This window comes from Carassius carassius, chromosome 47 (assembly GCF_963082965.1).
Source record: "Carassius carassius chromosome 47, fCarCar2.1, whole genome shotgun sequence".
In the NCBI taxonomy this organism is placed as follows: domain Eukaryota; kingdom Metazoa; phylum Chordata; class Actinopteri; order Cypriniformes; family Cyprinidae; genus Carassius; species Carassius carassius.
Genome location: NC_081801.1, coordinates 1203520 through 1217500, shown reverse-complemented (window position 1 = coordinate 1217500; position 13981 = coordinate 1203520). Strand labels below are relative to the sequence as shown.

General features: G+C 39.8%; 1 protein-coding gene across 2 annotated transcripts in view; it reads right to left on the bottom strand.

Moving 5' to 3' along the window:
• Window positions 1-13981, bottom strand: part of ric1 (RIC1 homolog, RAB6A GEF complex partner 1) — a 34503-nt gene that overhangs the window by 4915 nt on the left and 15607 nt on the right. The window contains exons 3-21 of one of the 2 annotated variants that reach the window (XM_059542831.1): window positions 13575-13654; window positions 12650-12757; window positions 11716-11858; window positions 11492-11628; window positions 11227-11318; window positions 10555-10643; window positions 9322-9466; window positions 9150-9198; window positions 8276-8416; window positions 7805-8002; window positions 7660-7698; window positions 6787-6897; window positions 6613-6702; window positions 6371-6531; window positions 5506-5644; window positions 5313-5429; window positions 3695-4408; window positions 1467-1625; window positions 1248-1381 (exon numbers count right to left, since the gene is read on the bottom strand). In XM_059542831.1, the coding sequence (XP_059398814.1) occupies window positions 1248-1381; window positions 1467-1625; window positions 3695-4408; window positions 5313-5429; window positions 5506-5644; window positions 6371-6531; window positions 6613-6702; window positions 6787-6897; window positions 7660-7698; window positions 7805-8002; window positions 8276-8416; window positions 9150-9198; window positions 9322-9466; window positions 10555-10643; window positions 11227-11318; window positions 11492-11628; window positions 11716-11858; window positions 12650-12757; window positions 13575-13654 (2846 nt within the window). The remainder of the gene's footprint in view (window positions 1-1247; window positions 1382-1466; window positions 1626-3694; window positions 4409-5312; window positions 5430-5505; window positions 5645-6370; window positions 6532-6612; window positions 6703-6786; window positions 6898-7659; window positions 7699-7804; window positions 8003-8275; window positions 8417-9149; window positions 9199-9321; window positions 9467-10554; window positions 10644-11226; window positions 11319-11491; window positions 11629-11715; window positions 11859-12649; window positions 12758-13574; window positions 13655-13981) is intronic. The other variant, XM_059542832.1, reaches the window with a different exon arrangement.

The following is a 13981-nucleotide window of genomic DNA, read 5'->3' as shown; positions in this document are numbered from 1 at the left end:
GTGTGAGAGTGTGAGCGAGAGAGTGTGAGGGAGTGAGAGTGTGAGTGAGTGTGAACAAGAGAGTGTGAGAGTGAGAGAGAGTGAGAGAAGGAGGGAGTGAGAGAGGAGGGAGTGAGAGAGAGCATGAGAGAGCGAGAGTGTGAGCAAGAGCGAGAAAGAGTGTGAGAGTGAGTGTGAGAGAGTGAGAGAGAGAAGGAGGGAGTGAGAGAGTGAGAGAGAGAAGGAGGGAGTGGGAGAGTGTGAGAGTGAGAGAGAATGTGAGAGGTAGTGAGAGAGAGAGTGTGAGGGAGTGAGAGTGTGAGCGTGAGAGAGTGTGAGAGAGTGTGAGCGAGAGTGTGAGAGTGAGCGTGAGAGAGTGTGAGTGAGAGAGTGTGAGGGAGTGAGAGTGTGAGCGTGAGAGAGTGTGAGCAAAAGAGTGAGAGAGTGAGAGCAAGAGAGTGTGAGCGAGAGAGAGTGAGTGTGAGAGAGTGAGAGAAGGAGGGAGTGAGAGTGAGTGTGAGAGAGTGAGAGAAGGAGGGAGTGAGAGAGAGAAGGAGGGAGTGAGAGAGAGCGTGAGAGAGCGAGAGCGTGAGAGAGCGAGAGTGTGAGCAAGAGCGAGAGTGTGAAAGAGTGTGAGAGTGAGTGTGAGAGAGTGAGAGAGAGAAGGAGGGAGTGGGAGAGTGTGAGAGTGAGAGAGAATGTGAGAGGTAGTGAGAGAGAGAGTGTGAGGGAGTGAGAGTGTGAGCGTGAGAGAGTGTGAGCGAGAGTGTGAGAGTGAGCGTGAGAGAGTGTGAGTGAGAGAGTGTGAGGGAGTGAGAGTGTGAGCGTGAGAGAGTGTGAGCAAAAGAGTGTGAGAGTGAGAGAGAGCAAGAGAGTGTGAGCGAGAGAGAGTGAGTGTGAGAGAGTGAGAGAAGGAGGGAGTGAGAGTGAGTGTGAGAGAGTGAGAGAAGGAGGGAGTGAGAGAGAGAAGGAGGGAGTGAGAGAGAGCGTGAGAGAGCGAGAGCGTGAGAGAGCGAGAGTGAGCAAGAGCGAGAGTGTGAAAGAGTGTGAGAGTGAGTGTGAGAGAGTGAGAGAGAGAAGGAGGGAGTGGGAGAGTGTGAGAGAATGTGAGAGGTAGTGAGAGAGAGAGTGTGTGAGCAAGAGCGAGAGTGTGAAAGAGTGTGAGAGAGTGAGAGAGAGAAGGGGGGAGTGAGAGAGTGTGAGAGTGAGAGAGAATGTGAGAGGTAGTGAGAGAGAGAGTGTTACTGTCTGGGGATGCTGTGTTGTACCCTTTGGAGGACGGGCCGAACGGCATGCTCAGGGTCTTCTGCAGGTGGAACTTCCCTCCGGAGATGCTGTCGGCTGACTGAGACAAACTGATGCTGCGGTTCCGGAAGAACTCGAAGCCGCCCGTGGAGCTCTGCTCCTGCAAACACAAGCACACACCTCTGCTGTCAGCACAGGAGCTTCAACACGCACCATCATCATCATCATCATCATCATCTCACCTGTGTAGTGGGTGTGCTGGGCGGAGTCTCGCTCTCTCCTGAACCAATGGCCTTGAGGAAGCGGATCATGTGACGACACAGATCCCATTTGCCCTGTTCCAGAGCCGTATTAAAGAGCAGAGTGGCATGTTGACGGCTGACTGCCGGGACCTCCATGTTCTGAGAGCAGAACACACAAAAGGAATAAAAAAATAAAGTGATTTAATAAGATACACCACCCACTTCCCCCGCAGATCGATGTCTTCCCTCATCTAGAGCTGAAACAACTAATCGATTTAATCAATTAAAATCGATTATTAAAATAGTTGTCAACTAATTTAGTCATCGATTAGTTGCTAAATAACTTTTATTTGCTGTAAGTGGCTCATTTCATGCATATTTTAAATTTGCGGTGACCAAAGTGTGGCAGTAATGAGCCACCGGAGGTTTTACTCAGCCAGTACAGCAGGAGAAGTAGCGAATAGCCAATAGCTAGCCTCGTTTATGTCACGTGCTTCCCGAACTGCGTCTGCAGAATTCAGCGAGATGGTGGAGACAGACGGCAGTGGAGTAAGCTTGAGAAAGAAAAAGAAAAAAGCGGAAGATAAAACTAATCGAACGAAGTCATCCAAAGTGTGGGAGTACTTTACTTTGAGCCTTCAAAAAAAAAAGAGTAACCAGTAAACTTTGCACTACTGAACTGACTTTTATATGTTCAGATTCTCCAGTACAATGTTGTTTGCAAATGTTTAGTCATAAAAGCTGATAACATTGCTTTTTTTAACAGTTAACATTTAAAGATTTACAAACATGTTCTGTGATCAGTTTGTCATTTACCAGTTGACAGAATGAGAGAGGTAAATGTTTAAATGTATTTGAAATGCACTTTTTTTTCTAAGTATTCACTGCTCTTTTTCACACAGCAAGTTTTTTTGTGTGTCCGATTTTTTTTCATTTTTTTTCAATACTTTTTTTCTGATGGATTTTACTTTAAAATGTGAGTTCCATTCAGGTTTCATGCTACTGTCACTTTATTCGAATGATTGTTTACAATTTCACAGCATAAGCTATGAAGCTGTTTCCCAGGTATAAGTTGTGTGTTTACAGGAAAAAAATAAAATAAAATGCAATGTACTGCAATTTTATTCTGTTTTATTCTTATTCTTCGTGAAAATATTTTCTGAAAGATTCCTTAATAAGCTTTATTCGGGATGTTAAACTACTTTAGGAGCCCTGAGGACTGCCATTGTGAAAACATTATTTGAAATCTCCTTGTGAAATTTGCTAGAGTACGTATGGGTCAGTGTTTTGATTGCAGAAGAGTTCGACAAAAGATTACTAGCACATAATAAAACACAACTCCAGGTATATTTTTGATGAGGATATGACAATGCAAAATGGTTAAAAAGTCTGTTGCATGATAAAGACCCTTTATTAATAAGTTACTTGGGGAAAAAATGGGCAAAACTAAAATATAAGTACATAAACCGATTAATCGAAAAAATAATCGACAGATTAATCGATTATCAAAATAATCGTTAGTTGCAGCCCTACCCTCATCATACATCATGCAAACACAAAATACATGATTGTTCCTCTAGTTCAGCCAAAAAAGTAAAGCGACATTTGGAAATGCCATTTTTAAATAAAGAAATAAACAATCCAAGATGATCAACACAAAACCAAGAGAACAAAACATATACACATACAAGCATCATCTTCTCTTAATTTTAACTGCTAAAACTGGTTCTCCTTCACAGAAATACTTTAAATAATAGGTTAAAAAGATGTATTGCTTGATTCTAGAATGACATGTAATAAATGTTAAAAATGATCAATTTTCTTTATGGTTAATTTAAAGATTTTATGTAATATATAAATTTCATATTATATATTTTTAAATTTTGACAATTTAAGCATTTTTGAGAGAGTGATATCTGTTCAGAAAAATTCATAGAAATTTGTAGGATTTTACTTAAGCAAACATTGTTTTGTCAAATAATTGTTTTGTTACACCACAGAATCACTTAAAGTGGGTTAAAGCACTGAAAATGGAAAAGAGAATAACTTCAGTTGATGGTGATACATTCAGCACAAGTGAAAAACAGTGTTTTTTAGTATATATATATATATATATATATATATATATATATATATATATATATATATATATATATATATATATATATATATATATATATATATATATATGAAGGGTACTGTCTGTAATCAGGAGGTTCTGGCCTCACCTGCAGGATGATCAGGTAGGAAGCGGCCGTGTCCAGATCCTGTGCCATAAGACACTCCTCGAACAGGTCTTTGGGGTTCCCCACGGCGGCGAACAGGTAGTTCCACAGCGCGTATTCAGTCTTGCGTGCGCAGTGAACGATGGTCTGCAGGAAGAGTGGGAACTCTGTCACGAACTTGGCGACGGTGGGCAGCAGCGGGTCAGGGATGGGCTCTCGGGACGTGGCCTCCTCCTCCAGCACCACGTGCACCATCAGCTCCAGGACGTGAGGGAAGTACGGCAGCGAGGCACAGGACTGCGCCAGCATCAGCGCCTGCTCGCCCAGGTTACGCACCAGCAGCTGTCTCAGGATGTGATGGAGGTAGATCTGGGACGTCCGCTCCACCGTGCAGAAGGGGAAGAGCGCCTCGAGTGAGGACGAGCCGGTCCCGTCGAACAGCACCGTCTCGTTGGAGGCGCCCAGGATCAGCGCGTCCTCGAACAGCACGGTGAGCGGGTAGATGTTGATGAGGAAGGGCAGCATGATCCGGCGCGACAGGAACGAGTGCGGCTTGCGGTGGTCTCTGGGGAACAGAGGAAGCCACACCTTCATCCCCGCCTCGCCGCATGAGAGCCATAAAGCCTCCATCAGGTGGCGTTTCTTGCGGTTGCTGCGGCAGGTGGTCCAGACGTTCTCCACGCATTGAGCCAGAACCACCGGAGGACAGAAGGGAAGCTGCCGGAGGAAGACAGGACGAGAGTCAAATAACTCTTCACCAGCAGAGAATGACATTCACAGAGTGCAACAGTGATGATACGGGGTTGCTAGGGTGGTCTGGATAGTTGCTAGGTAAAAAATATCAGCAGCGAGGTGAATCAGAACATTACAAAGCTTGATTTGAAGGAAAAAGACATTTAAAAGGATAGTTCAACCCAAAATGAAATATCGTCATAATTTACATCATTGAACACAAAAGAAGATATTTAGAAGAATGTTGGTAACCAGACAGTTGCCAGTAGCCATTGACTTCCATTATTGAAGAAAGAAGGAAAAAAAAACATGCAACTGGAGTCAATGGCTACCGGCTACTCTTTAGAGAAAGAATTACAATTCCATGAAACATTGTGAATGACTTTATCTAAATAAAAACAATGGATAAATATAAAACCAAATTAAAATGAATGAGATAAAAAATATAAAACTATAAAATATATAATAAAACTACTGATTTAAAGATGTTGGTTATGCATTTCGAAATATAAATATTTCGAATATTAAAATATTTCGTAAAATATTTTCGAAAAATATTTTACACTTAATGTAAAATACACATTTACATAATAATAAAATGTAAATATTTTTTTTAACAAATATAACTGAAATTATATCAACTTATTTTTGCATATATTATATAAAAATATAAGTATACATATTGGTGGAGATTTCTCTGCGGAATCATGGGTAATGTAGTTTTTCACCAGGAGTTGTTAAATGTGATAATTTTTTAAATAAGCTGAAATAATAGATTATTGTAAAAAAAAACAATTCCTCTATTGAGCAAAGGAATGGGGTTTTTAGTTTTGTAACTAGACAGTTGCACACAATGAGAGCAGGACGAGGGGCGGGGCATCGAACTCACCAGCTTCGTCTGATTGGCCGGTGTGTCCTTCTCTCGTACCTGTGGGCCGGATCGGTCTCTCTGCAGCATGATCAGCTGACCAGCCAAATTCAACAGGATACTCTCAGCCGAACAGGCCTGACACACACAGACGCCTCATGAGTATGAATACATACTTGTGTGTGTGTGTGTGTGTGTGTGTGTGTGTGTTCACCTGCTGCGGGGCTTTGAGTGTGATGCCGGTCTCTGTCCGGACTGACGTGAGGGTCACAGACACCACCAGACCGGGGTGAGGAATATAGCGGGACATGGAGACCTCCTGCAACAGCTCCACACTGACCGACGGACTCGGACTGAAGACACAACAATCAAGAAATGTTTATAACAAATATAAGAAACACTCATCCATCCAAACATCTGGGTCATATCTATGAAGCATCAAATTTGAAATAAGAGAAACAAATACAATTATTCATCAGATACACTCCACTCTTTCTACTGACTCATATCTCACATTATTACAAACAGCCGTTTATGAAAATCTACGTTTGGAAAAACATGATTGTTGCATTATTTGATTCAGAAAAGAAAAGAATGGTATTTTTTAATATTAAAAAAAACAAACAAAATAAAATAAATGTAAAAAAAAAATAACCTACACAATGAGACATTTGTAAATGTAATTTCTTTTAATAATAATAATATATTTCTTTTTTAATTATGATAAATCAATAAAAATTACCCCCCCCCCTCCCAAAAAAAAAACACCTACATAGGGATATGCTAAATTGTACATCTGTATATTTAGTTGCAAGTGTGTAAAAAGCAAAAAAAAAAGTATTTAATCAAAATATTTGTAAATATAGTAATAATAATAAAAATACACATTTAGTTTCAGATTATTAGCTTTTTGCTTTTTACACACATGCAACAAGAAGTTAATTCAACCATTTAAATGTAGCACTAGTCTTGTGAATGTTATCACATGGTTTAATAATAACTGTTGTGTTTTTATGCATATAACAAACACTGATTAAGGATTCAGCTATTGTTCCTCCATATGTTTGAGAGTGTGTCACCTGTCGTGTCGTTTCTGGATGCTGTAAAGACAGATGGAGCAGTCGGCTCTGAACACAATCACCACGTCACGAAACACGTTCAGCAGCAGCGTGCTGGCGTGAAGTTTAGTGACGCTGGCAAACGCGTTATCCAGGTTAGACGAGCGCACGTATAACCTCAGCTACAAACACACATCAATTCATCAATGTACAGTTCAATCATCATTGATAAAAGACAGGAATATTCACTGAAGTGCTCTTGCCTCTTCCTGTCGGTCAATGAAATTATAACAGGCAACGACAACAAAGTCGTTCCACCACGCGAGACCTCCCGTCACCGACATATTCTGCTCCTGAACACACACACACACAATGTTAGAAAGCTTCCACCACATGCTCTTTCAGGAGTTATTTTCCTTTCAAATGAAAAGACCTACCTGTGTGACGTTACCGAACAGTTTCCATTTCCTGGTATATAATGAGTAATGTGCAATCCCACGGCGTCCAGCTACAGCCACACACTGACCAGACCAGTCTATAGCTGCGAACTACACACACACACACAAAGATAAACCACTCGCTTCAGGAAAAACTCCCATATTTGCATATCACAGAGTCAACAACACCAGGACATAAGCGCTAATCAAAACAGAGGTCATTGACATATTTAAGTCTAAGAGTTACAGCAGCAGGAGTGTGTGTGAGTCGAGAGGATGGAAAAATAGTTATCAGAAACTACAAAACAAGGCTAGAAACTAACATATGTAGACTTAATTCAGTGAATGGGTGCTGTCAGAATGAGAGTTAAACAGGTGATAACAAATAACATCACAATAATCCACACAACTCCAGTCTATCAGTTAACAAAGTTGTTTTTAACTAAATTATGACTCCATAATCTATAACACTTCCTCCAGTGAAAAGGTGTTTTAAACAGTTCTAAACAAATCTGTGGCTGGATTTTGATGTGAGAAACAACAGGAGATGGACTGTGTTAGTTGTTACTCATATTTTGGCAGCGTTTTGAAGTACAAAATGTCTTGATGGATGTGTTTCATCTTTTGTCTTCTCCAGATGTTCACTGATGGACTGGAGTGCTGTGGATTATTGTGATGTTTTTATCAGCTGTTTGGACTTTCATTCTGACGGCACCCATTCACTAATGAGACACTAATGCAATGCTCCATTTCTCCAAATCTGATGAAGAAACAAACTGATCTCATCGATGGCCTGAGGGTGAGCACAGTTTCAGCGAATTGTTTTTTTTTAGGCTGTACTATTCCCTTTTAAAAGTAAAAGACGGTTCTTACTCTGATGGGCCAGTTTGTCTCTAGATATGTGCTGTGAATCTGCAGAGAGAGGAAATCACAAGTCAGACTCCAAAATGAACTAGACTCACTTTGTTTCCTGTGTATTCAGTGAATGTGTTTGAGCTGGGAGCGTGTGATCCTGTACCTGAACCACCTGCCAGTGCTTGTGGCCCAGTAAAGTGCTGAGACCCTGAGAGAGAGGGGTGGACGCTGACGGCCGGGGCACAGGACTGCCACTGTCCCGAGACGAGCTCTTATCAGACACACTGTGAGCCTGAGTGGGGTCTCCACAGGTCAGATACAGACGATCCTCCCCTTGGAGCAACACCTGCTCCTGATTACTCTGATCACACATGCATGTAAAACCTCACTGTCAGACAACTCTGACTCTTCTAGATCGCTTACAAACAACTGATCATGTTGCATATAATAAATATAAACTAAATATTGTAGAAACAGAATTTTCTGTAAAGTTGCTTTGTATTGTAAAAAGCGCTATACAAATAAACTTGAATTGAATTGCATGTGCATTAACATCAAAAACACAGAGGAGATACATTTTTTTGCATAAAAATGTCCCTCTGAAGAATGTGAAGCGTGTGAGTGTTTCTCTCACCGTGCACGGGTTGACCGTCAGCGCACTCTTAATGAACTGAAACTGCAGAATCCCGGCCTGCTGGAGTTTGTCATCTCCTTCCGCTCCGTAGGGAACAGTGCTGCTGATCACCCACAGATGATATCCCTCCACACCCCAGCTCTAAAACACGTTCACATGAACTCACATTTATCCAGTGACTACATTGCACTCAATGCATTCTTGCATTCCCTGAGAACCATTACAATGAATTTTAGTGTTTGACCGATATAGATTTTTTGGATGACCGATACCGATACCGAATAGAGCAGGGTGGCCGATATATGTATAATAATCAAACTTTAAATATACGGTAGTAAAAACACATTCATAAGTGTTTGCAATAAATAAATAAAAAATACATATTGATATATTTCTATAGTAGTTAGAAAATTAAAAAAAATTGGAAAAAAAATAAATAAATGTGGAAAATAAACAAGTAAAAATAAAAGTCCTGCTTCCGACACTAACTTAAACAAATAAATAAAATTAAAAAATAATAACTGTATTACTTAAAGAAATAAACTACTTTTTTAAATATTTAAATTTATTATTTCAACTAGTTCATATGCAAACCACACACAAAAAAAAACATTGCAATATTAAAATAATTAAAAAACTAAAACGTAATAAAAATGACAGACATCATTAAAATTACATTTGGACTAAAATGTAAACATTAAAATGAAAACCAAATATATAAATATAAAATCCATTTAAAATATATTTTTTTAAACTATAGTAATACATCAATGATACTAGGATAAAACTGATGCAGTACAATAAACACACAGAATCAAAACTGTTCAAGAAAGAAGTAGTGCTCATTAATTAAAGACCATGCTTGCACACTCACCATAGAGCTGATCTTCAGAGGCTCTTTCTTAGTGCCGTCTGAGCGATAGCTGCATCAGAAATACAGAAATCATTAGTGCTGTCACTATCAGAGTGTACTTTCTGGCTGATGGTTTGACAAACGTATTCCTGACTCAGTAAATCAGTGACTTGAGTGTGTTAGTGCGACTCACGCAAAGTCCTCCCCGAGTGTGCAGAAGAGATGAGCTCCAAACACACTCCACAGAGACAGACCTCCACAGTCCCACGTCACCATCACTACACTGCAGTCCGGAGACCAGCGCAGCATCTTCACAGGCCCCGTCTTATTCCAGATATCTGAGAGAACAACATGTACATGCTCAAATCAGCCGAGAAAGAGTTTCAGGTGGACTGAATTTTGAGCGTTGTTTTTCCCCAGTATCTTTATTTATACAAAAAAATATTAAAAATTATATATATATATATATATATATATATATATAAAACATAAAATAAAAGTAAATTAAACATCTTATGTAAATACAATGGGAAATAACACTAAAAATGAAATAAACAGATTTTTATTAATAAATTAAAACAAAAAATAAAAATACAAAATCTAATAAAATTGACAGAAGCACATAAAAAAATCTAATTCAAAATATTAATAAATACTGTAATAGTATATAAATAATACTAAAATAACACTGCTCTGAATATTGATCAACCAAATGTAAAACAAAAGTTACTAAATTAAGTTATTGCAAAATATTTTATTTATTTTTTATATTAAATAATTTAATGCCATACCAGCTACCATGGATATTTTCAAAGCAAGTAAAATATAAAAAGAAAATAAATTCTAAAAGAATTAAAAAATTCCCATTGCAAAAAAAAAAAAAATTATATATATTAAAGAATCTAAGAACAAATCTGGCCAAACTTCATATAAATCAACAGATTAAAAAAAAAAAATCCAAAAAGAGTTTGATTCAAAAAACTAAAATATGGCAGGAACAGCTTCAGCCTTAGACATCATATCTAGCAATAATTCAAATAGTCTGAAAGATGTAAAAGAGAAAAGTAAGTCATTAATTTTCTTTTTAAACCTCACTAGCTGGAATCTGTTTGCCGCTGAACTGATGTAAAGCGCTGGAACACAGCTGTCAAGGAGAGGAACTGATCACTGATTTGACTGCTATCAGATGTGTGAGATCCTCATGTGCCCGCCGCAGCCATCAGGGGGCGTCAGACCATCACAGCCAAACTCTCCATCAGAGACACATTCACAGACTAACAGTAAATTAAAGGATCAGCCTGTGTGTGTGTGTGTGTGTGTCTCAAATGCTGCGTGGCTTTTGTGGACTGTGGGTTGGACTGATGCCACTTCCTGTGGTTCGACTGCTGTTTAATGTTAAACATCGTCTGTGGTGAGTGTGTCTCACCTGGGTAGTGTTTCGGGGTTAACTCCAGTTTATGAGAGAGCTGCATGGATCCTGTAGAGCTGTCAATCATGTACACCAATACTGAACCGCTGCAACACACACACACACACACACACACACACACAACATTAACTACAGCACACAGGTTCACACACTTATTACCACCACAGACATAATACCCTTCAAAAGGTTTCTTTGAAACGAATTTAATAGTTTTATTCAGCAGAATGCATTAAATGGATCAAAAGTGACATTATAATGTTCCAAAATATTTCTATTTCAAATAAATGCTGTTCCTTTGGACTTTCTGTTAATCAAATAATTATAAAAAATATCTCAGTTTCCACACAAATGTTGGGCAACATAACTCAAAAATGTTTCTTTAGCAGCAAATAATATCTATCATACTAGAATGATTTCTGAAGATCATGTGACACTGAAGACTGGAGGAATGATGCTGAAAATACAGCGGAGCATCACAGAAATAAATAATAGGTTACATTATATTACTAAAAGAGATTTCATGACTTTCACCACTTTAAAATGTGGATATTTTCTACATAGAAGACTGTAAAATCCTCAAAAACAACAACAGCCACACAATTCTAAAAAGATGCATGTCTGATTTAAATACAGCACTGTAAAATGACACACACACACACACACACACACCTTGCACATCCGAAGGCCATGAGTCTGTATTTGTTGTTGACGGCGACACACGTGCCATCAGAGACGTCTGCGGCCCAAACCCCCTGCAGCTGCTGCACAGAACACACACACACACACACACACCACATTACCACCTCTCTGAACACTTTAAGCAAACGAAACGTATGATGCATTCTCAGTGCTGCCACTAACTCTTCTGTGGACAGATGAACAGTAGCAGCTATGTGGTTAATAATTGTTTCATTAGTAATAAACTCTCTCTTACGTCTGTGGCGAGTCTGTTTGCGGTTGGCGTAATGAATCCCAGTCGCCCATCATCAAACACGAGAGCAAACCCGTCCAGCGTATTGCAGTACTCCATATCACGAATGTGAACACTGCCCAGATCCAAACACGGCCCTCCTAGAGCAAAAACACAGACACGTCACGTCACGTCACACACACGGGAACAGACACGTGTGATGGGTCAGTTACTGAAGCAGGTCTGACCTCTGGAGGACTGCAGGTCGAGGGAGAACGGGATGGTGCACAGGTTGACCGCTCTCTGGCCGTTTCTCACACTGTCCCAGTGCAGCATGTGCAGATAACCGTCTGCTGTCGCCACTAACAGATCCTCCTGCAGCGTCTGCAGACTGACACACACACACACACACTGCAAATCAATCCACTAGACTAGCAACAAATTTCACATTCACAATATATATATATTGTGAATGTGAAATATACCCTCTCGCGGCTGTAGACGGTAATGTTTTCTCTTGGTTCTTGGTTCTAAATAAATGTGACTTATAGTCCAGTGCGACTTATATATGTTTTTTTCCTCATCATGACGTATTTTGGGACTGATGCGACTTATACTCAGGTGCGACTTAAAAATACGGAGTGATATTTGACAAAGTATATTTGAGCCGATGCTTTGTTTGGGTTCCAGCTCTGCTCACTCCGGACCTGGATTATTATTAAATAAAACTATTAAAAATTATTTTGTTCATTGAAGTCAAACTGAAATAAAATAAAATCAAAATATTAAATAAAATAAACTAATTAATAAAAAAATACAAAATAAAAATTACAAAACAATTTTAAACCATATATCATTGATACTAAAATGACACTGGACACAGACACACACACACATTATTACACAGATATACAGACGTGTGTGTGTGTGTGTGTGTGTACAGGTTTATTGTTACACTGGTGGGGACTTTAAACTCATGAGGATTGTGTCACTGTGGGAACCCATTGATACAAAAGCTTATGAATCTTGCAGAATGATTTTTCAGAATGAATTTTTTGAGATTATAAAAATGCTAAGTTTTCTGTGAGGGTTAGGTTTAGGCGTAGGACAATAGAAAATACAGTGTGTACAGTATAAAAATCATTACGCCATCACTGTGTGTGTGTGTGTGTGTTTCTGTACCAGCTGATTGGTGCCTCCAGGTCGATGGGTTTCTTCATCTCTAGGGTCAGAGCTGGAGCGCACTGTTCCTCCTTATAACCCGGAGTCACCTTAACACGAGCACTGCCCCTAAAACACACACACACACACACACACACACACACACACACAGGGAACAACAACATAATCAGTTTAGTCAGAGTTTATAACGCTCTATTACACACACCATTATAAACTCTCAATCATTCCCAGCTCATTCTTACTGACAGATGATTACAGGAAACCTGAAAACAGCACGAGCACATCGACACACACAGAGAGAGACGTACAGACTGTGTGTCAGACACGTCCTGACATGACAACACCGACCTCAACGCAGCTCTGACTGTGCGTGTGTGTGTGTGTTTTGGAATTTCAGAGTCTAATTGAGGTCAGAGTGTGTGTGTGTGTGTGTGTGTATGTGTGTGGGTGTGTGTCACTAAACCGCTGTGGGCTACAGGTGTGTGTGTGTTCTGGAATTTCAGAGTCTAATTGAGGTCAGTGTGTAATTGTGAGTGTGTGTGTGTGTGTGTGTGTGTGTGTGTGTGTGGGCATGTCTTCGCAGGAAAGTCGACAAATACATGTTCTGCTTAGAGAAACATCACATGAGCTCATGGTTCTAGAGAAGGAGAACATTTCCAGAAGTCGGATTCTGTCATTCAAAAAGCATCAAACCTCACAATATTTTTGTTTTACCAGTCATGTGGAGTTGCATAAAATCAAAACAAAACATGATGGTCACTATTCTTCTCCAGAGCATCTGCCTACTGTTCACTCTCTTCACTCAAGAGGAACATCAACCGGAGAAAGAGCGATGACAACATGACAGGAGGAACAGGAAGAGGAAGTGATGCTGGGGTGTGTGGACCTACTGAAGCTAAAAGAGGAAAGGTCATGGGTCACTCACTTGGGGTAGACGGGCTCGTAAAGGTACTTCTCATCTGAGCCTGCGATGATGTCGAACAGGAGGAGGTAACCGTTCGCAGCCTGGAGAGAGAGAGAGAGAGGATGATGTGATCAGGTGTCAATGGTGTAAAGTCACGTACACACACACACACACACACACACAAAATCACGTGAGATTGATGAAGCAGCGCTCTTGACTTCTGATCCACTGATGTAGAGCAGCGCTTCAAGGCAGCAGACCTCAAGATGACTTCAAATCAACACAAATCAAGCTTTCTAAAGTCTGCGACGAGGAAGGACATCTTTAAAGTGTGATTTCTAGACCTGAAATTTTTTTTTTATAATGAATATAAACTATTTGAGTTATGCCAATCTCTAAAATATATTATAAGGCATAAATTCCTATTT